Source organism: Eleutherodactylus coqui, chromosome 7 (assembly GCF_035609145.1).
Source record: "Eleutherodactylus coqui strain aEleCoq1 chromosome 7, aEleCoq1.hap1, whole genome shotgun sequence".
NCBI classification, from domain to species: domain Eukaryota; kingdom Metazoa; phylum Chordata; class Amphibia; order Anura; family Eleutherodactylidae; genus Eleutherodactylus; species Eleutherodactylus coqui.
Window position 1 is genome coordinate 106,500,884 of NC_089843.1, and position 22,376 is coordinate 106,523,259.

The window sequence follows — 22,376 nt, forward strand, 5'->3', positions numbered from 1 at the left end:
AAGGTTGAAAGTTCAATCCCCGCAAGGTTCAGGTAGCCGGCTCAAGGTTGACTCAATCATCCATTTTTCCAAGGTCGGTAAAATGAGTACCCAGCTTGGTGGGGGCTAACAAATAAATCAATTACCTGGAAGCACTGCGGAATAGGTTGGCGCTATACAAATACCAATATTTATTTACACCTACATCTCGGACAATGCTAGAAGTTATTGTACAAGAGCTAGATACAATTTTTGAATTGACTGAATTTCTGAAGGCTTCCCCTACTGGAAGCTTCTTCCCCTTTGACACTTGACATTTAGCCCATTTATATGAAGCTAGTGTGAACTAGCTAAACGATCAGATCTAAAAACATTATGAAGACCTCCTCCCTCTGGATGTTTCTAGTCCAAAAGCTTCACGCTGACAAGCACTTCCTGGGAAGCTTCTGCTGGAAAAGAAACTGCATTTGACTCTTCTATGCTTGTAAGCTCTATTAAGCTAAGCCATACACATCCCTTCTTACAATAGGAGACAGACTTCTCAAAGAAGACTTGTAATTTGGAATAAATAGAGGACATGTGCAGAATATTGAGGTGAAGGAGAACTGAATTGGAAATATTTCGGCATCCCCTGACACTCCAGCTGTATTGCCGAACTGAGAAACATAATGGGTGAGCAACTACACATCATCAGTGCAACTATATTCTCATCATTACAACTATAGTCCCATAATAATATATCACTTCATGTAAAATGTGATCCTACTGCATATCTATTGTTTGAGGCTTTCTCATTAGTTTACTGTTTGAAAACTTTTAGGAATGTGTTGAGTGGAATATATTCTTTCTTAATGTAATTGTGAATGTATTAGTAAATAACATAAATCCATTGGCTAGCTAACAAGTTTGAAAGTGCATAGCTAACACTAATATGATTAGATATCACCACATTGGAGGATAGAAGCAAATGGAGTGGTTGGCCAGCTTCTGCTTATTTCAATAAGCTAATTTCCTTTAAGTGAAATATTTATGTACAGATAGTCACTTAAAGTGTAATGGTGCACGAACATGTGGAGCCAAAACTTTGTAAAACAAACTTTGCCATAATTTGGTCTCTGAGAAACGATCTTAGTTACTGCAGCTGCAGAGGTGTGGTGGTGTTTTGATGGCATCATACTTTTTCTCTATGTCTGCTGAAATATATGCATGAGGATCATTGTACAAAGTCTACATGGAATTGGGTATTAAATAGTGAGGGCACTAAACTCAATACTCCATTTCTGAATGTTAATACTATTTAAGTGGTTGTAAAAAACAAGCAATTTCATGAAGAAAGAATTAAGTTACAGAAAGAATGTGTACAAATGCTGTGGAGATATGAACTTTGGCATCTAATCTATTGTTTTGACCCATTAATCCTAAAGACACAGGCAGTTTTGGCCAAAGAATTTTTCACTTTTTCCTCTTTCGTGCAGTCATAATTTTTTAGTCATTTATTTTTTAAGCCATATACATGTGGGGAGGAGGAATAAGAGGGTCAGGACCCCTATTTTAGTCATTATGTCAACTATCGAGTTGAGCAGGGGGTTGGACCCGATGACCCTGGAGGTCCCTTCCAACTCTACCGTTCTATGATTCTATGAAATCTATCTTGTAGGGCAGTTCCTATAGATCATTGGATGCTCTTGGTCACTGTATAGATACTTATGTGATAAAACTGGAGCATCCCTTTATTCACTTTAAGGTCAGATTCACATGAACATATTTGCGGAGTGTTTTGCATGCACAATTCGCAGTGAATAGAACCCATTGATTTCAATGGGTTCATTCACATGCATTTCACTCACGCAAAAACATATGCATCATGCTCTATTTTCCTGCGTATTTGTGCATGAAAATAGCACATATTGAGCTAATTATCTTAATTGCCCATTTCCATGAATGGGAGCATGGCTGTGTGTTTTTTTATTTTCTCATGCAAATGCACATGATTTGTGCATACAAAAAGTACAGTAAAATACGCAATGCCCATTATGCAGATACGCAGCACAAATGCATGTGTAATTGCACTTACACTTGTGTGACACCGGCCTAAGTGTATGCGTTACTGCATATTGGTAGCAGTAATATACACAGTAGATCTAAGTCGTTATCATTTGAAACAGTGATCTATGTAAGTAGTATGGAGATGTTTGTATATCTTGCATGGCCTAAGAAGTGTTTATTAACTCCTATTCAAGCACTTGACTTCTTGCAGATTCTAATTGCATTTCTGCCTAGTGAGAAATATTGCTGCGTAGTAAGGGTTTATTTTAACGTCTTGGCAAGGGCACTATGTACACTTGTGTAATTACATTCTTCGGAAGAAAATCCAGCACCTAGAAGGAGTTGTCATTATGCTGCAAAACTCGGCATGCAGTTACATCTCAGGCAGATATGCAGATGATTAGAGTTGTGGTGATTAGATGAACGGTCTGGTCACCTGAGGACCTAAAAGTGGTTCCACCCTTGGCCTATAAAAGGCTCTCAGAGGCTACTTGTGTGTTGCCATTTGGTCTCATGGCACCTACTATGTGTATTGTCTTTGACACCCACTGTCTCCTCCATTTGCAGTGGTGTTGTGAACGACTAAACTGGACTGCTACAGAATGGAACCCGATTGTCTTCAACAACTAATTCAGGTTTAGTTTGGGCACTGATGACAGCCATGCTTGATAAAGACCGTTGGATGGTCGAAACATCGCATGTAGGGATAAGCGAGTATACTCGCTAAAGCACTACTCGTTCGAGTAATGTGCTTTAGCCGAGTATCTCCCTGCTCGTCCCTGAAGATTCGGGGAGCGGCGGGGGAGAGCGGGGAGGAACGGAGGGGAGATCTCTCTCTCCCTCTCTCCCGCCCGCTCTCCCCTGCTCCCCGCCGCAACTCACCTGTCAGCTGTGGCGGCTCCCGAATCTTCAGGGACGAGCAGGGAGATACTCGTCTAAAGCACATTACTTGAGTGAGTAGTGCTCTAGCGAGTATACTCGCTCATCCCTAATCGCATGTTTACTTTTTACTGAGGTTGGAGGAATAAAACTTGGATTTTTATGCACCACGATTCTACTGCTGCCGTTTACATTATTTTTTGTGGATTGCGGACGGCCGTGTTTGTGTCTGGGCCATTGCATACAACAGTCGGTCACCCCTAGTAGTGGTACAAGGGACAATGACAGCTCAGCGATATGTTCAGGACATCCTGCAGCCATATATGTTCCTCTCATGGCGGCTTCCAAGAGGGATTTTCCAGCAGGATAATACTCGGCCGCACACACAAGGGGGTCACAGGAATGTCTCCACAACATTGCAACACTTCGGTGGCTGCCTGATTGCCAGATTTATTGCCAGTAGAACATGTATAGGATCATATGGGATGCCAACTTCGATAGCCTATGCGTTTGCACAATCTAAAGGCTCAGTTGCACCAAATGTGGACCATCATGCCGCAGGATACCATACAGAACCTGTATGCCTTCGTGCCCGTCCGTATCACATCTTCTATCCAAGCTAGAGGCAGTACAACAGGGTACTAGAGCCTCCATGTCCACCCGTATCACATCTTGTATCCAAGCTAGAGGCAGTACAATGGGGTACTAGATTCTCCATGCCTGCCTGTATCACATCATATATCCAAGCTAGAGGTTGTACAACAGGGTACTAGAGCTTCCATGCCAGCCTGTATCACATCTTGTATCCAAACTAGAGGTGGTACAACAGGGTACTAGAGCTTCTCTTCAAAGTGTCAGTTTTCCACAATAAATTATCATTTTACTCTGATATTGTAATTACTTACTTATATCAACATTACAATCACATATAGAAAGTTTTGTTCTATTCTGACAACTCCTTCTAGGTGCCTAATTTTTTTTGACAATGAGTGTATTTAACTCAGTCCAATTATTTTTTTCAAAATTGTATTTCAGAGTATTGCTTAAAGTGCTTTGTCTATATGTTTTTTTCAGAAGGTTGTATTGTGGTTATTGCCAAAATCAAATAGTGTTCATGCACAAAGTATTTGATAGTTGTATGACATTTTGCTATCAGATAATTCTTTTATGACATCTGAGATGTTTCTACAGGAGTTTTTCCTGTAACGATATCTATCATCTATCTACAGGATAAGTAAAAAAAATGTATGATTGGTGGGGTTTGGGGCTACCGTATCTCCATTAGTCCCATTGAATGGAATAGCAGCCTACATGCTCAACTGCTGCTTCCTTCAAATTCCTCCTCCTCAAGGTTGTTCAGAGAGAAGGAATAGGGGGGAATTACATTCTAGTGATTGTGGGGGTCTCAGCATCTTTTATACATTTATCACCTACAAAATGCTGTGAATAGCTGATAAATGTTTTCTTTTCTGGAAAAAAATCTTTAAAGGGGTTCTGTCATTACAAAAAAAAATTCTATACTTACCTATTCCTTTCCCGTCAGTCTACTTGCCTCATCTTCTCTTTCCCGATGTTCTCCTGTCACCTGCAGTCCCAGTGGGGGAATCACCTCACCTCCAGCTGGTTGATTTTTCTGCTACCTGTGACGTTACGTACATTCACATTCTGCCCGGCAATGTACGTTACGTCTTTAGTTCACAGCCAAGCACGGAGTGCCAAGCTATTGCAGAGATTACTCATGCGTGCTGTCTCTGCAATAGATTAGCATTCCTTCTTAGCCAGTGAACGCTACATCACAGGGACGTGACCTTCACTGACCTGCAGGAAGAAGAATGCAAGGAATGCTGGCTTCATAACAAGCTTGCAGTGAGCTGACTCGGTGGAATGGAGAAGATCAGCGATGAGAAGATGCGGTAAGGAGTGTGCCTGGGGAGGAATAGGTAAGTATAGAATTTTTTTTGTAATGACAAAACTCTCTTAAGAGCAAATTTTGGACTTTACAAGCCACTAAAAGAATTGTGATGGAAGAAGTAGATGAGAGGGCTTTTACTAATTAAGAGGTGCTGATTTCATTGCAAAATCAGAGAGGAAGGTTTGTCAAATTACAAACATCCCATTAGAGAGACAAGGTGACAAGGACGTGCCTACTATAAGGATAGTCTATTAAGTTGTTAAAAGGGTTGTTCAGGGAGAATGTTTTTTAGAATTGCCCAGCAATGTCTTGTAAAATAATAAACCAGGCTATACTCACTTGTTTCTTCCATCTCGGCACTCTAATCCCTGCTGCTCTAGTCTTATTGGTCTCCACCCACTTCTGGATAGCTTTGTAATGAGGCTGTCTAAATGCATGACAGATGCAGCCAATCATTGGCCTCAGTTGCACCAATGCAGAGGTCAGTGGGCTCAGGCAACAGTGAGTGGAGACAAGTAGGACTGGAGAGACCCGAGTGTCGGGGATCTGATCGTAGTGCCAGAGCAGGCAAAACAGGTGAGAGAAGTCTGTTTTTTTAGTTTAAAAAAATGGCACTGGGCATATGCTAAATATGACTCCCTGGACAACCCCTTTAAAATTCTCAAGGAAAAGGAGGCCTTATTTCCCTCTCCAGGCTAAATCTCACCAGAGACAATATAATAGCTGCCCTAAAAGGCAAAAAGAGGAGATAAACAGTACCAAAGGTGAGGCACACCACTATTTTAAGCCTCAAGCTATCTTTCTCAAAAGCTTATGACTCTGAGACTAATACTCCAACAGAAAAATTAAAGGGGCTGTACCAGGATCACACGTTATTCCCTACTCATAGGATATGGAATAGCTTGATGATCGCTGGGTGTGTCACCGCTGAGACCCCCACCAATCTCAAGAACGAAGGTCCCGAGTCCCCCTCTCATGTCACTGTGGGGTTGCTTACCCATTGCAGTGCTATTAGAATGAATGGAGTACTGGCCGAGCATTTGTGGTCGGTGCTGCACTCATTTCAACAGGGTTGATGGAAATACCAGAGCACTTGCCGCTTGCAGTCCCATTGCAAGTGAATGGAACGCCTGCGTGTTTGTATGACCGTCGCTACATTCAGTCTCCTCCTCACTGTGGGGTGCAGCAAGCTCGCAGTGAGGAGGATGTTGGACATGGGACCCTGTCCTCGGGATCAGTGGGAGTCTCAGTGGTAAGACCCCCACTGATCAGCAAGTTATCCTCAATCCTGTGGATAGGGGATAAATTGTGATCCTGGTTCAGTCCCTTTAAAGTAGTTTTTGCAGCTATTTTTTGTTGAAAATTAACTCCTACCATTCTTAGGCATGTAGTTTTCAAGATTCACTGTACGAACATGATGAAAATTAGGCTTTCCCTGAGCATTAGTTTCAGGGTGATAACGATGGCAGAAAAGGTTCTACTAGAGAATGGCGTCTACCATTACACTATAGTGTGCAGTCTACCAGACAATAACTGCTACGTATTCCCCTATACAAATCAGGTGATGCTGGATGGGGCTACACAATAGGACTACTACAGTGTGTGGTCTACTAATACATTTACGTAATAGCCACATTTTTTTTTTTTGCTTGACACTGCAGCATCAATGTGCTTCTTATGGTGCCTCCAGAGGATGGTTTTTAAGTAAAATGCAGCAGTGGTTTCTTCTGTCAAGATAACACTTCTATAGAAATCTTTAACAGAGTTCTAGAGGGTAAAATAGGTCACGCTAATATTATCAGCTTGAACTTTTGAAGCTATTACCATATCGCTATGGCAGGCATTAATTGTACCTGTCATCAGTCAGGGATGGTATCCTGGGATGCATAATGTCTACTGGTGTTCCCAGGTAATTGACCATACAGTGCTCTGTCCCTCCAACTGACTGAACTTCTTACTCTCATAGCCAGTCAGGAGGAGGGTGAGGCTACATATCAGAACCCAATGTACACTAGACTCTGGCTACGTGTTCTAACTGCTCTAATAGTGATTAATGGACCATAGACTATGGATACTGCAGTAGATAGGAACTATAGTAGCACCACAAAAAGATAGACGATGCCTAGTCAGTTACAGAAGACCTTCCAAAACCTTTTCATAGTTTGCAAAAGGGTGATGCTTTTATAAAAAGAAAGTGCCAGTGTTGGGAGTAGCAGCCCGCTTGCGACAGCAGACATTTTTAGAGATAAAATTGCAGCATGTTAGAGCAGAATTGTATATAGTTTTATGGGAAAAGATTCAATAGAACTTGTATTTTAATCATTTTTGAGCTCTGCTTATTCTGATTTGAACAGTCCAATGGGCGGAGCTATCAGTGATTGGCAGCCTTGCCTGTTTGTACAGTCATACAAATAGCTGCCAATCACTGATAGCTCCGCCCATTGGACTGTTCGGCTCAGAATAAGCGGAGCTAAAAATGATTAAAATACAAATTCTGCTGAATCTTACTCTATAAAACAGTATTAATCTGCTCAGCTTCTCCTGCTCTATAGCATGATGCCCGCAGTTTGGACAGCATATCTGAGCTGACAGGTTCCCTTTAACATAAAAACTGTAACGTGACTCTTTATTAAATAGATAGACAATGACATTACTCAAATAAATCTTTGACTTATTTGCACAAAGTCTGCTTGTGTACCAGATTAGACATTTTCGGCACATTTTGCTGCCATTAGTGGTTAAATATGTAACATGCCTAATGAGTGGATATGCTTGCTTTAAATATTAAGAGGTACAAGGCAAAAATGGATTGTATCTCTTGCTAGGGGTCTCGGGAGTCTTAGTTCTCTTGGTTACATTTCTTTGCTACTTACTGTAAATGCATTTTGTATAACCTTCTTACATTCTTGCTACTGCTAAGATTTTAGGTTTTGAATTAGCATTGTTAGATGAAAAATACAAGAAGTTTTGAAAAATAATTTGTACACTTAAAGGCAAGTAAGGGTGAATGCCCACGAACGGATTTCTACCGCGTTTCCCATGGTTGAAATCCACACATGAATTCCACAGCTATTAGGTTCTATTAAACCAAATGGCTTTCTGCCTGCCAATGCTCACATGTGGAATTCAACCACGGATTTCTGCAGCGGAAATAAATCGCAGCGTGTTCTATTTGTTGCAGATTTATGCCGCAGGAGGTCTTCATTAATATAGCAATAATGGAGACCGCAGAACTCCGCGATCACCAGCAGGCTCTTTTTGTTATTAATCGCAGTACTCCTGCGACATAAATCTGTGGGTGTATCCGGCAATGCTCATAGGCATGATCCCTAAAGAGGAGACCTCATACTGTAAGTATTGTAAAGCAAATCAAACCAGCTCAGCGTTTTTGTAGTACTCCAGCATGCACCGGCCAGAAGAAAAAAGATCCGGCTGCAACGGAGAGAAGATCAAGCCGCAAAGAAGGGAAGATCCGGAGCAGGTGAGTATATTCTGATTTTAGGAGACGAAAATGGAGCATGTCCATTTTTTTTCATGCTTCATATTTTTTTTTCCTCACTTTTATTGACCATCCGCGGGTATTTATCTACCCGCGGGTGGTCAATGCATCCCTATGGGATGCGGATCCGCGTGCGGGTGATCCGCTGCAGATTTTGCCCGTGGACATGAGGCCTAAAGCATATAAAAAGGGGCAAGAAGGTAGGCGTGACTGTGCAGGCATCCAGAGTGTAAGAAGAATCATGGGAGCTGCATTACAAAGGATCTTCATTCCATCCCACCATGTGACCAACTGCCAATCATGAAAATAGGTAGTGAAGGTGATGTCAACACTTCTTGGAGAATCTTAAAGGGCCGATACCTGCAACTATAGCACTATGTGCTGACATCCACATCTATACCACTAATCTTGATTAGTAGTTGCGACCACCTCAGAACAATTACTGAGATGAACACAGAATAGAAAGAACAGGTGGCACTATTCTAACATTAGTCCTGGAAGATCTGGGATACAAACGTTTTTTAATAAGTATAAATGGAAAAAATATTTATAGTTATGAACTGGATTTAACTAGAAACACTACTTTTTGCGGGATAAGCCCTTTAACTACTGTAACTGATTGCTAACTGGTTTTTATTTTAACTCAACCAACCCATTAATAGCCAAATTGATCTATTTATCTAGTAATTGTAATAGCACCTCTGCTCTATGTCCATCATTACACTCTTTACCTTTTTTGTTAAAAAATGTGATCTTTGATTCAGATCTTCAGAGCTCCCCAAAAACTCTACCTTCTCTGTTAAACCTACCTGTGCTCTACATTAGCCCAATGTCGTAAAGTACTGCTTATCACACCTCTATTACATTAGTCCCACCTTTAAGACGCAAGGGTGTGACCTTAGGCCATGCAGAGGTTGCAGTTATACCAGGACCTTGGAGTTTGAGAGGAAACCAATGTCCCCTCTAATACATTAGAGTAAACCAATACTTTAAGTGGCATATGATGGTTGGGGGCACAGAGCTAGATGTTAAATTGAAATGCTTTACTTCAGACTATCTGGGTAAAGTTCTGTTCATACTGGCATACTACACTTCAGCAAGAAAGCTTTATATTTAGTTCTCAAAATAGTTTAAAATGTGTTCAATTTCATTTTTGGCACTAAATGTGCAGCTCACAACTAGAGCTGCAGTTGGTCATATTAATTAAGCCTAACAGCAAAAATTCCTTTAAAGGAGGTATTCCATCTTGCAGATTTGTGATATATCCATACGATGTGCCATAAATACACCTCTGTTATCCTCACCTACTGGTGGAATGTAAAGTCCAATGACTCTATGCAGTTGCTTTCCCAATAGACTCTAATAGAGAGAAGGTCACACTTGCTTGTGGCTCTCTCTGCTATACAGTAGTCTATGGGAGTTACAAAAAAGGTGACTCCCATAGACCCATAGAAGCAGAAACCAAAAAGTGGCAACAGCACGCAAAATACATTTACTATCAGAAGTATATATACCTATAATAAATACTCTAACCACATTACATAATGCATGGTCCTTGGTATATAATTCGATCAAATCATATAGGCCCATCTTCGAATGTCCAGGTGACCAAGCTTTCAGATGGGTCCTAACACTAATACCCGGTGGTTTAATCTTAACCTGGGAAAGATGGGTACCTACCTATAAGAATGCTCCTATCTTGGGACTAAGCCTACAAGTAAAACCAGGGAAGGTAGGATACCACTTATATGGTCCCATAGGAGGGACAAATATTGTTAAGTTGTGGCTGTCTACACCTGGTCGTGCATGCCCGCTGCCCATTTACCTTCTGTCCCTCCTATTGGAACATATAAATGGTATCCTACCCTCCCTTGATTTATTTGTAGGCTTAGTCCCAATAGAGGAGCATTTTTAAAGGTAGGTACCCATATTTCCAAGGTTAAGATTAAACCACCTGGTTTTAGCATTAGGACCCATCTAAAAAGCTTGGTCACCTGGGCATTGGTAGATGGGTCAATATGATTTGATCAAATGATATACCAAGAACCTTGCATTACTTAATGTGGTTAGAGTATTTATTATAGGTATGTATACCTCTGATAGTTTAAATGTATTTTGCGCGCTGTTGCCACTTTTTGATTTCTGCTTCTATTGTATGTTGCAGCCAAGGTTTAACGTGTACCTATGGATTTCCCATAGATCCGTATGACACCAAGAAATCAATTATATATTAATGGGAGTCTGTTGGGTCTTGTTAGCACATAAACTCTGTAGACTATAATATGTGGTACTGCATAATAAATAAAATTTTATTTCCTCTCTGGGAAGTTCGTATCTGGAAATATTGCGCTTCTGACGTTGTGTCCTACTTAATTGTATACTGTCCAATAGGCAGTTCACTTCGCTCTATGGTCTGGGTTCTCACCCTCCCTCTTCCTCCTAAATCACCCCCTAAATTGCTGATTGACGTCTCCAACAATGGCTGCTGGAGATATCATGCGTTCCATCTATGGCACACATAAGCCGCACTGAGTGAGTGGTTGAATGTGCTGTGACTTCGCTCATCGGGAATTTTGCCAATCGCATGTGCTGTCTCCAGTACCGCTCAGGTGCGCCGCAGATGGAAAGCATGACGTCTCTAACGGCCATTGCTGGAGACATCAATCAGCAATCAGGGATGTTTTTAGGAGGAAGGTGGAGACCAGACCATAGCACGAAGTGAACCGTCCATTGGACGTTCCACCATTAATTATCATACAGTGCGCGAAGTGCTTAGAAGGCTATATCTCCAGATGCGAGCTTCTGAGGGAGGAACTAAAGGCACAATTTTATTCATTATGCAGTGCCACATATTAAGTCTATAGGTTTCATACTACTAAAAAGACCTGCCAGACTTCCTTTAATTTGTTTAGAGTTAATTCTATACAGTAACTGTGTGGAATCTGTGACTCTCAAATTGCTTTGAGCCCCAGCCTGTCAGGACTGTCTGCTGCTTTCATATGATTGTGGGATTCACTTCTGGGGATTCATTGGGTACAAACTAGTACTACCTTTGACAATATAAACAGTATGTATGAGATATATACTGTATCTTTCCGATAATATGATTTCTGGTTTAATCATATCTTGCCATACACAGTTGTGCACAAAAATGTGTAGATTCCTTAACACCAGAGCGAGTAGCAGGTACATATTGCAAGGGAGGTAGAGGATTGTATGAAAGTCACTGGTTTCCAGGGAAATCCAACAGGCAAGTGGGAGTACAAGCCTTACATACAGAATTTTACTAGGAGATAGACATATGAGAGATAATATAGCTCAATAGAATTTTCGTCTTGTGATAAATACTGAAGACAGGTGCATAAAGTGCGAAGTTTATAAGAAAGAAAACACACCTACTACACATATGGCTACAGGAGCACAGAGAAATGTTCATTTTTGTCTAGAGATACTGTACATTAGTGCAAACTCTTTCTTCAGTCATACATTCCAAGGTGATAACTATTCCCTACACTGATACATTGTAGCAAAACCTCAGGACATCATTATGACAACTCCACTCCTGAACATATTTCCATTACTTAGCACGGCTGTACCAACATTCTGTTTTTGTATATTTTCATGTTTTAGGTTCCTTGGTAATCAGCTACTAAGACTGCATTGTAGGATCAATGAGTTCTGGATAAATGGACTTTTTCTTTAACCCTTTCCAATCCAATTTGTATCCTGGTTTTCCTAGGGTGCTTACTCTTTTTCTGCCGTTATACAATGGCGCTATCTGCTGGCTAAAGCCAGTACTGCATGAGGTGACACGTTGGATAGGCTCCGACAGCAGAGAGGCTGGCAATATACAGTAAGAGAACCCTGACGGACGTCTTCCAACATCGGAGCTGTACAGCCTTAAATAATAATGTCTTAAGACGTTAGACAGTGGATTGGAAAGGGGTAAAGGGTTTGTCTCATCAAGAAAACCCATTTTAACTGTTTTTTAAACAGAAGTTGGCTGGTAATTGATGCAGGTTCAGTTTCTCTGATTCCTGGTAATCAGCTGTTATTGGCAAGGAAAGCCATGTCTGGCCACACATTACCTTTGCAATGGCTGTAAATGTTGGCCAACTATGGAATGAATAGAGTGGACGGAATATGAATGTTACAGAAGGCTCTCTGTTCTAGCTCAGATAGGTGATTCTGAGTGGGGAATCCCCTCTGTGATATCCATATGCCCTACTAGGGCATATCAATAAAGGCTGCCATGATAGGACATCCCCTTTAAAGGGGTTTTTCTGGCATGAAAAAATGACCGCCATCCACGCAGCATGTGAGAACTTCATCCTAGAATGAAAGTAGCATGAGGCTTAGTTCATACTACAGTATGGTTTAGTAACATCAGGTTTCCAGCAGCCCTGTTGCACAGAATAGTGTAATACGCTGTGCTGTTCTGCTGGTAAAGAATGTATGTGAAGCAGATTTACTTATTTATTTAGATAAAGAAACCTTAAAGATGAAGTCGGTGAATAAGGATGCAGAATGGCGATTGCTCAGACCATTGTGTGTTTGATGGTTTACTTTAAATGTAATAAAGGAAAAGGTGAGAGAACGATGCAGGTTAATAAGAGAAGTACGTCTTTGCTTATCCTGGCTGTCTTCTTTTACACCCTTTCTATTATGCTTGGTTTCCATAGTTACTGGTTTATTCATGATGCTCCGAACCTCTTCTAATTATATACTGGCATAAAATTAATACTTCAATTCTTGATTCAAAAACAACTTGCTGCATGGTGTTTGTCATCGCATTGTGACACATCTTGGAGTCAAATACTGTCACATACTGTAGCGTGTCTTCACATGTTCATTGTATAAATTATGTTACATATTTAGGAAACAGCATGTCAAAAGTGTTTTTCAAGTGTTCATCTGGATGATATGGGTTGGATTCTGAGGCTCTGTTCATATTACGTCTGTGGCCTCCATTTAATGTATACCCCCTTAGTGACCAAGCCTGTTTGCACCCTAATGACCAGGCCAAATTTTGGAAATCTGACGTGTCACTTTACCATAGAATAACACTGTAAAGGTTTTGCATGCCCAAGTGATTCTGACATTGTTTTTTCTCTACATGTTGTACTTTATTTAGGTGGTAAAAATAGGTCGATAGAATTTTTTGTATATTAATTAAAAGCACCAAAATTAGGAACATTTTTTAAAAATTATCATTTTTTCACATTTTCAACTGCAATATCTCAAATATGTGTAAACATACTGTACAAATTTTTGATGATAGATATTTATATATATATATATATATATAATGTGTTTACTTTATTCTGGAAGCACAGTGGAAAAACTTTAGTTTTTTTAACCAATTAGGAGACATACAAATTTAACATTATTAACATTTTGAGGAATTTTGTTTTCCTACACTAAGCCAAGATTGCAAAGACTCATAGGTGACAGAATGATAGATACCCCCACAAATGACCCCATTTTAAAAATGTAATCACTGAGGGGTGTCATGAGTATTTTGCCCCACAGTTTCTTTTCAGGAATTAATGCAATTTAGAGGAGAACAAATAAAATGTAATATTTTTGCAAATATGTCATTTTAAAGACAGGATTTTTTTTCTATAGTGTACATGAAAATGAGGATTTGCACCCCAAAATGGATACCACTGTTTTCCTGTGTTCATAAACTTATCTGTTGTGGCCCTAATCTTATATCTGTATGCACAACGGGGCTCAAACCAAAAAGAGGAGCCGGTGGCTTTCAGAACAGACATTTTGCTTAAAGGTGATTTAGGCCCTATAGCACACTTGTAGAGCCCTTGAGCGGCCAAAACTATGGAGAATCGCTATAAAGGACTCCATTTTTAAAACTTGACCCTTTAACAAATTCATCTATGGGTATACTGCATATTTTGACAATTTGTGAATGAATCTAAGCAAAGCACAAGTAAAAAACTATGATTTTTGTTTTTTTGGCAACTGTGTAATTTAAACATTTTTTTTTGTACAGCACACATAGAAATGAAGACTTACACCCCAAAATGGATACCCCTGTTTGTCCTGTGTTCAGAAACATACCCATTGTGGCCTTAATCTTATGTTCGTATGCACAACGGTGCCCAAACCGAGAAGGAGTATTGTACTTCAACTGTTTTTTTTTAAGTTTTACATGATTGGGGACCACTAAGTGTGTCCCTCAGTCACTGCTCTTGGCTACCTTTAGTAGCCAGGAGCAAGGAGATTTGAAATTTCCTTTGCCCTCCCCAGCTTCTGCGCTTGCGTCTACCATTTTGGCGACAGGCACGTGCGCTGAAGCTGGGGAAAGGTCCGCAGATAAGGATCCTATCGGAGGCCTTAGGTAAGTAATTTGCCCTCCCCTCACGGTTCGGATCCGTGACGGGAGGTGAAACTTTAGCTTATTTTTACTTTTACGTGATCACCATTATCTATTTGATAAAAGCGATCATGTGACCCAGAACCATGTACCGTGGCCCCCTGTGAGATCTCCAGGCTCTCAGCTACATTTAGTAGGCAGGAGCAGGAAGATTTTTAATTATACTTTAAATGATTGCTGTTATCCATTGGAAAACAGTGATCATGTGACTGGAAACCACATACAGCGGTTCCAGGTGATACTCTGCTCTGGGCTACACATGGTAGCCAGGAGCAGAGGGATTTTAAATTTCTGTTAACAAACAGCATGGAGCTGTCATGTCCACAGCCCACGTGGCTTTAATCCCCAGAGCAAGCATGTTTTTATAGCCCTGGGTATTAAAGCCCATTTAAGCAAACTAACAAACAAACTGGACAGAATCATGGGGGTGCAGGTTGAGGGACACTTGGCAAATAGTGACCACAATATAGTTAATTTCCATCTGTCATTCAATAGGAAGCCTTATCAGTGAGCGACGAAAAAACTAAACTTTTGTAAAGCAAAATTTGATCAGCTTAGAATTACTATCGGCAACAGTAATTGGTACAACGTCCTCAAAAATAATAGTACAGGCAAAAAATGGGAGAAATTTAAAAACATCCTAATTACCTCATCTGACCAGTTCATACCCTTTAAAAATAAAAGAACTACAAGTAGATGGAAACCAATCTGGCTTGACAAGACTATAAGGGGGGCAATAAGCAAAAAAAAGAAAGCGTTTAAATTATTAAAACAAGAAGGCAGTGAAGAAGTGCTAGAAACATACAGGGAAAAAAACTAATTATGTAAGGAAAAGATAAGAACTGCAAAGGAGGAGGCAGAAAAACTGATTGCCAAAAAGAGCTAAAATAACCCTATACTATTTTTCAATTATATAAACGGTAAAAGGATTTGCAATGAGAGCACTGGCCCTTTAACAAATAATGCAGTAGAAATCATAGAAGATGATGGGGAGAAGGCAAATCTATTTAATATTTTTTTCTCAAATGTATTCACGAAGAAAAAAGAAATATCACATGGGATTCAGGGGGATAACCCCCCCCCCCCCCCCCCCCACACACACACACACACACACACAAAATATCAGCTGCCTAACTCAAGAGGAAGTGCTGAGCCAGTTAAAAAAAGATTAAAAATCGACAAATCACCATGCCCAGATAGAATACACCCAAGGGTTCTAAGGGAACTAAGTGACATGATAGACAGACGCTATTTTTTATATTTAGGGACAGTATCGAGACTGGGGTTGTACCACTGGATTGGCGTATTGCCAATGTGGTTCCAGTATACAAAAAGGGTTCAAAAAGGGAGCCTGGTAAATACAGGCCAGTAAGTCTCACTTCAATAATTGGAAAAATATTCAAGGGGTTACTAAGAGATGCCATCCTGGAATACCTCAAGGAAAACAATGGTATAACTCCTCTATAGCATGGGTTCACGAGGGGTTGATCATGTCAGACCAATTTGATCAGCTTCTATAATGAAGTAAGTTCTAGGCTAGATCTGGGGAGTCTATTGATCTTGTATATCTGGATTTTTCTACAGAATTTGACACCGTGCTGCATAATAGGTTGTTATATAAAATGAGACAGCTCGGACTGGGCATAAATGTGTGGCGATAGAAAGCAGAGGTTGGTAATAAATGGAACGTACTCTGACTGGACCACAGTTGCTAGTGGGGTACCAAAGGGTTCAGTGCTAGGCCCCATTCTGTTCAATAAATTTATCAATGACCTGCTAGAGGGACTGCACAGTAAAATATCGATATTTGCAGATGATACAAAATTATACAAGGTAATTAACACAACGAAGGACAATGTATGGCTACAAAAGGACCTAGATAAACTGGGGGATTGGGTAGATAAATGACAAATGAACTTCAATATTGATAAAGGTAAGGTTATGCACATGGGCAGGAGAAACATATGACACCAATACACACTAAATGGGGTACTGCTAGGGAAAGGTGATATAGAAAAAGACCAGAAGGTACTAGTTGTCCGTAGACTTAACTGGAGCAATCAATGCCAGTTAGATGCTGCAAAAGCAAATAAAGTATTGTGGTGCATTAAAAGAGGTGTAGGGGCGAGGGACGAGAACATTATTCTTCCACTATATAAAGGCACTTGTCAGGCCCCACATGGAATGCTGCATACAGTTTTAGACACCGGTACTCAGGAAAGATGTTGCAGTGCTTGAGGGGGTTCAAAAAAGGACAACAAAATTAATAAATGGAATGAGAGGACTAGAATACCCAGAGAGGCTACCAAAATTGGGATTATTCACCCTGGAAAAAAGATGGTTAAGGGGCAACCAAATAACTATGTATAAATATATTAGAGGACAATATAAGGATCTCTCCCATGATCTCTTTATACCCAGGACTGCAACGGTAACAAGAGGGCATCCTCTACATTTAGAGGAACAAAGCTTTCATCACCAACATAAGAGGGGGTTCTTTACTGTAAAAGCAGTTAGACTGTGGAACTCTCTGCCTGAGGATGTGGTGATGGCAAAATTGATAGAGGGGACTAGATGCCTTTCTAGAGCTCTATCATATTACAGGATATAGACGTTAAATAATCAGCGGGTTGATCTGGGTCTTGGAGTCAGGTAGGAACTTTCAAATGTTGATTCAAGGATTATTCTGACTGCCATTATGGAGTCGGGAAGGAATTTTTCCCCCCAAATGGACTAATTGGCTTCTGCTTTATTGGCGTTTTTTACTTCCTCTGGATCAACAAGGAGGGGGGGGGGGCAAGCTGAACTAGATGTACATTGTCTCCGTTCAGCCTGTGGGGGACAAAGGGACCAACATTACTGCTAAGAAGAGCACTACTACAGTGTGGAGTCTAAAACAGAGCACCCTTTGTATGTGTGCATGGAACACCTAAAGGGGATAAAATTACTGTGTGGAGCAAAACAAAGGGTGCTGTTACTGTATGGAGTATCATTTAGGCTCTGTTTAATCAACTGTGGAGACACTGAAAAATAATGAACAATGTTTGCGAGTAGAGAATGGAAGGTGGCGATTGGGCGGGCTCATGAGACCTTTGCAATGAGCCCACCTAGAGGTGTCCATACTGCCTATGCAGCATTGAGTGAAAATAAAACCCTGCCTTTACTTATCTGTGTCACTACCCCAGCTGCTCAAGTCCATGCTATTCTTATCCCCTGCTGACTTCCAGGTTACACTATCACATGACAAGCAGATGTGGTTGCTGTGGTTAGACCTTGGCCGCGTTGTGGCTGTAACCATCATGTACCCTTGTCACTTGATTGCGCTACCCAGAAGTCAGCAGGGGACCAGTGCAATGTGAACTGTAACAGTTGTGGGAGTGACAGAGGTGCGCATATGCTGTTTTTTTTTTTATTTTAGTGCATATAAGCGGGTATAATTATTGACTGGGGAAATAAATGGCATTATTACTCACTATGGGCATAGTTGTATTATTTCTGACTGGTGGCGTAAGGAGAATTATTATTACTGAATAGTGATATTATGAATAAGTGGGGGCATGAAAAGTGGCTTAATAACTGAGTAGAGGCATAAGGGGTATTATGACTGAGTGGAGGCATATTAGGAGCATTAAAACCAATTGGGAGCATAAAGGGGCATTCTAACTGAGTCAGAGCTTAAAGAAGGCATTCTTATAGAGTGGGGGCAATTTTATTGTGCCTGGTGCACTAAAAGCAGCACTTACTGTGCAGAAAAAGGGATACTATTAGTTTGGAGGTTTATTAGGAGGTAATATTGGTCTTTGTGTAGTGTTTTTTTTTAAAGTAACAGTATGGTAGTATTATGTTATTATCGTCTGGGGGCATTATTTGGCCCTCATATAGTGTTATTATTGATGATAATCTATGTAGTGGTCTGTAGTAACAGTATGGTGGTATTTCTTCATTATGTGGTAATATGTGATTATGGTGTGCCATATCATTCCCCCTTATATAATGTCATGATTGGTAATGTTGGTCTTTTTTTTTAAATCAGATCATTTTTATTGAAGTTACCATATATACTCGAGTATAAGCCTAGTTTTTCAGCACATTTTTTTATGCTGAAAAAGTCCCCCTCGGATTATACTCGAGTGAGGTAAAAAAAAAGAAACAACCAAAAAACCCTGCAATACTCACCTGCCAGTCGGCGTCTGTGTCCCTGGTGCGATGGTCTCCCCAGTGGTGCGGCAAGCTGCTTGAGAATTCTCCCCGCTGTCATCTCCCTGCTCAGCTTTGGATTCCCCCACCGTCAGCGCTGTGTAGGTAAGCGCTGTGAATGGATTGAGGGCCAGCCACTCACAACAGGCGCTCGATCATTCACAGCCATTCAGTAAATGACATTACTGAATGGCTGTGATTGGTTTATCGAGCACTGGCTGTGATTGGCTGGAACTCGATCCAATCACAATGCTTACTAACACACTGCTGACAGCGGGGGAATGAGAGCGGGATGAAGTCTGAAGCAGCTTGCCACACCGCCGGGGAGACCATCACCGGGGACACAGACACTGGCTGGGAGGTGAGTATTGCGTTTTTTTAGCCCCTAATATATTCTCAAGTATCTCTCTCTCTCTCTCTCTCTCTCTCTATATATATATATATATATATATATATATATATATATATATATATAAGCGAGCATACTCACTAAGGACAATTACTCGAGCAAGTATTGTCCTTAGCGAGTACCTGCCCACTCGGAAGAAAAGATTCGGGTGCCGGCGCAGGTGAGCGGTGAGTTGCGGGAGTGAGCAAGGGTTAGCGGGGGGGTGGGGGGAGAGAGGGAGAGAGAGATCTCCCCTCCGTTCCCTGCTGCTCTCCCCCACCACTCCCCGACCCACACCGGCACCCGAATCTTTTCTTCCAAACGGGCAGGTACTCGCTAAGGACAATGCTTGCTCTAGTAATTGTCCTTAGCCAGTATGTGTGCTTATCTCTAATATATATATATTACGTTTTCCAAATATATAATGTTGGTTTCGATTTAGTGGATTTTGTTCAGTGACAGTATGGCAGTAATAGGAATGGTGATATTTGCACGTTGTATATACGGTATGCCATATAATTTTAAGGTCTAGTCTAGAAACAAATATCAATTCTGTTTGTTACCTATTCCTAAGTCTTAATAGTAAGGGCACACTTAGCAGCCTAGTTTTTCTTTTTTGATAAAGCAAGACGTGGCGGGAAAGTGTGTCCTTACCTGAACTTCTCCATGGGGCTAAGTGTTCATGCTCAACACATGGGTGGGTGATCATTCAGAATTGCTTGGTGGCCCACCTATTCTAGTTACACAAATAAATTTCAGGGGGAAAAAATGACGGTTGGGGGGGGAGGGGGGTGACAACCATTCTTTGCACAGGGGCTCCTGGCAATCTTTGTCTGCCCCTGGGTCCACCAGTTTGTTAAAACAGCACTGTCTGACAGGGGCCTCTCTACTTATGCTTGTTTGTAGGTGTTTTGATATTTTTACTTAGATTCAAACTGCTATAGATATGGTTATTCATTTATTTCCTGTTGCTTATGTAGCACCAACATATTCTGCAGCACTGAACAGAGGCCAACACTAACTGACCTTAATTGGGCTCAAACATCATAAGAAGCCAATTAACCTTTTAATATGTTTTGGAAATATCGGAGGAATCTGGGATACTCAGATGAAACCCATGCAAGTACTTGCAGAGCATACATACTACATGCAAATGTTGCCCTTGATATGACCTGAGCAAGGACCACAATGCTGCGTTATATATGTTGTTAGCCTTGTGTTGCACAGAGTGTTAAAGCAGCAGAAATGCAGTTCTGAAGGTTGTAAGTTCAGTCCCTGCATGGTTTAGGTAGATCAAGGTTGACTCAGTCTTCCATCCTTCCAAGGTTGGTAAAATGAGTACTGAGCTTGGTGGGGGGTAATTACCTGAAAGCACTGCAGAATAAGTTGGCTCTATACAATTACCAAGATTTATAAATTTTTTTCATTTTTTTTAGTGTTAGCTGTACTAATTTGGCAATATTTAGCAGTACTAATCTTTGTACCACCATGCTAGTTTGTAGAGTATCTACTGTGTCCTCAGTAAATACTCTAATCCTTTTGACAAAAGAGCAGAAGAGGAACATTCTAAATGACAGTCCCAATTGGAATCTACTGTATTTGTCACTGATAGTCTGCAAGGCAGAAAAGGAACTCCTGTTTTTTTTGATCCATGGAAGTCTGAGAAGTGGAAACAATATATACATTTATAGTATATCAAAACACAAAAGGTTGCATAACTTTTCATTACACAGTATTTGTATCTACAGTAGCTGGTATTGATTGGTCTAGCAACTTGGATCCCCATAAATCCTGAGAACAGTCAAAGCCCCATTTTAGTGGAAGAGCAGGCTGGTCACTCATTTAAATGACTGATACAGAAACCGGGGAGTGAAGGTACTTGGCTACTCATTGTAAAAGAGACTAAAACTGGGCTTTTCTTGGAAACCATAGGAGTATTTATGGTGGTACCATGTCTGATTAATGTTTCATCACCTATCCTGCTGATGCACGAATAATGTGTGGTGGGTAGAGATGAGCAAACGTGCTCGTTTAGAGCAATTACTCGATCGAGCATCACTTTTTTCGAGTAACTGCCTAATAGGGCGAAAAGATTTGGGGGGCGCCGGGGGTGGGGAGTGAGGGGGTGGGGAGAGAGAGAGAGCTCCCCCCTGTTCCCCCCCTGCTACCCCACGCTCCACCCCGCTGCTCCCCGTCCCCGGGTACTCCCTGAATCTTTTCGCCCGAGTAGGCAGTTACTCGAAAAAAGCGATGCTCGATTGAGTAATTGTCCTAAACAAGCACGTTCGCTCATCTCTAGTGGTAGGATAACCCCTTTAAGGTTAGCTAACTGTAGGTAAGGTCATACTGCTATAACACACATATGATGATAGTTATTGATTTATACTTTATACAGTAGTTTTCATTTTCTTCATCGTCTCTTTTAGAACATCATTGAATTTAAACATTAAATGTCTACAAATAAAGTTGTATGAAAGTTTAGTGCTGTTAAAGAGTATTATCCAGCTCTCTCCAAACTGAGTTAAAAAAAAAATAGTAGAAATCAATATCTTAAGTTCAAGATCTGCTTAACATTTCTTACTTGTGTGATGTGAACAGCATAACCTTTACTTATAAAGGGTAGCAACTTACTTTGTTTTTTAAAGGCTGTAAATGATGTAATGCTATTCTTCCCGTGTATTTCCCATGGTGAACTGAGATTTCCATCTTGCATTGTTACTAGCACTGTACAGAAACAGTAAGTCAAGCGTGAGAATTTAAAAAAAAGGCCCAAAATAAAACCCAACGTGGTGACTAAGGCATGTGTTACATTGTGCTCCTGGGACCTTTGGTTCTATAGGTTTCTAGGAGTAAATTGCTGCAAGTGTGGTTGATTTGTCTGGATGATGTGGTAGAGTTCTCCAGACAGCCAATCACCATAAGTCTGTGCAGATAAATACCAGCCCGTCTTACTAGATGGTGCCGGTCATTTTGCCATTTATCTATTTCCCTTTTAGAACTCTGGTGCTTGGAGCCATACATGCTCTGCTTTAGTGTAAGCTGCCACATGAGGTTCTTGGTGGGATTCCCTCATCTGTTT

The 22,376-nt window shown here is 40.8% G+C and overlaps 1 protein-coding gene across 1 annotated transcript in view; it reads left to right on the forward strand.

Moving 5' to 3' along the window:
* Window positions 1–435: 435 nt before the first annotated feature.
* Window positions 436–22,376, forward strand: part of GPM6A (glycoprotein M6A) — a 314,552-nt gene continuing 292,611 nt past the window's right edge. The window contains exon 1 of the mRNA XM_066573515.1: window positions 436–651. Within this exon, the coding sequence (XP_066429612.1) occupies window positions 648–651 (4 nt within the window). The 5' untranslated portion in view covers window positions 436–647. The remainder of the gene's footprint in view (window positions 652–22,376) is intronic.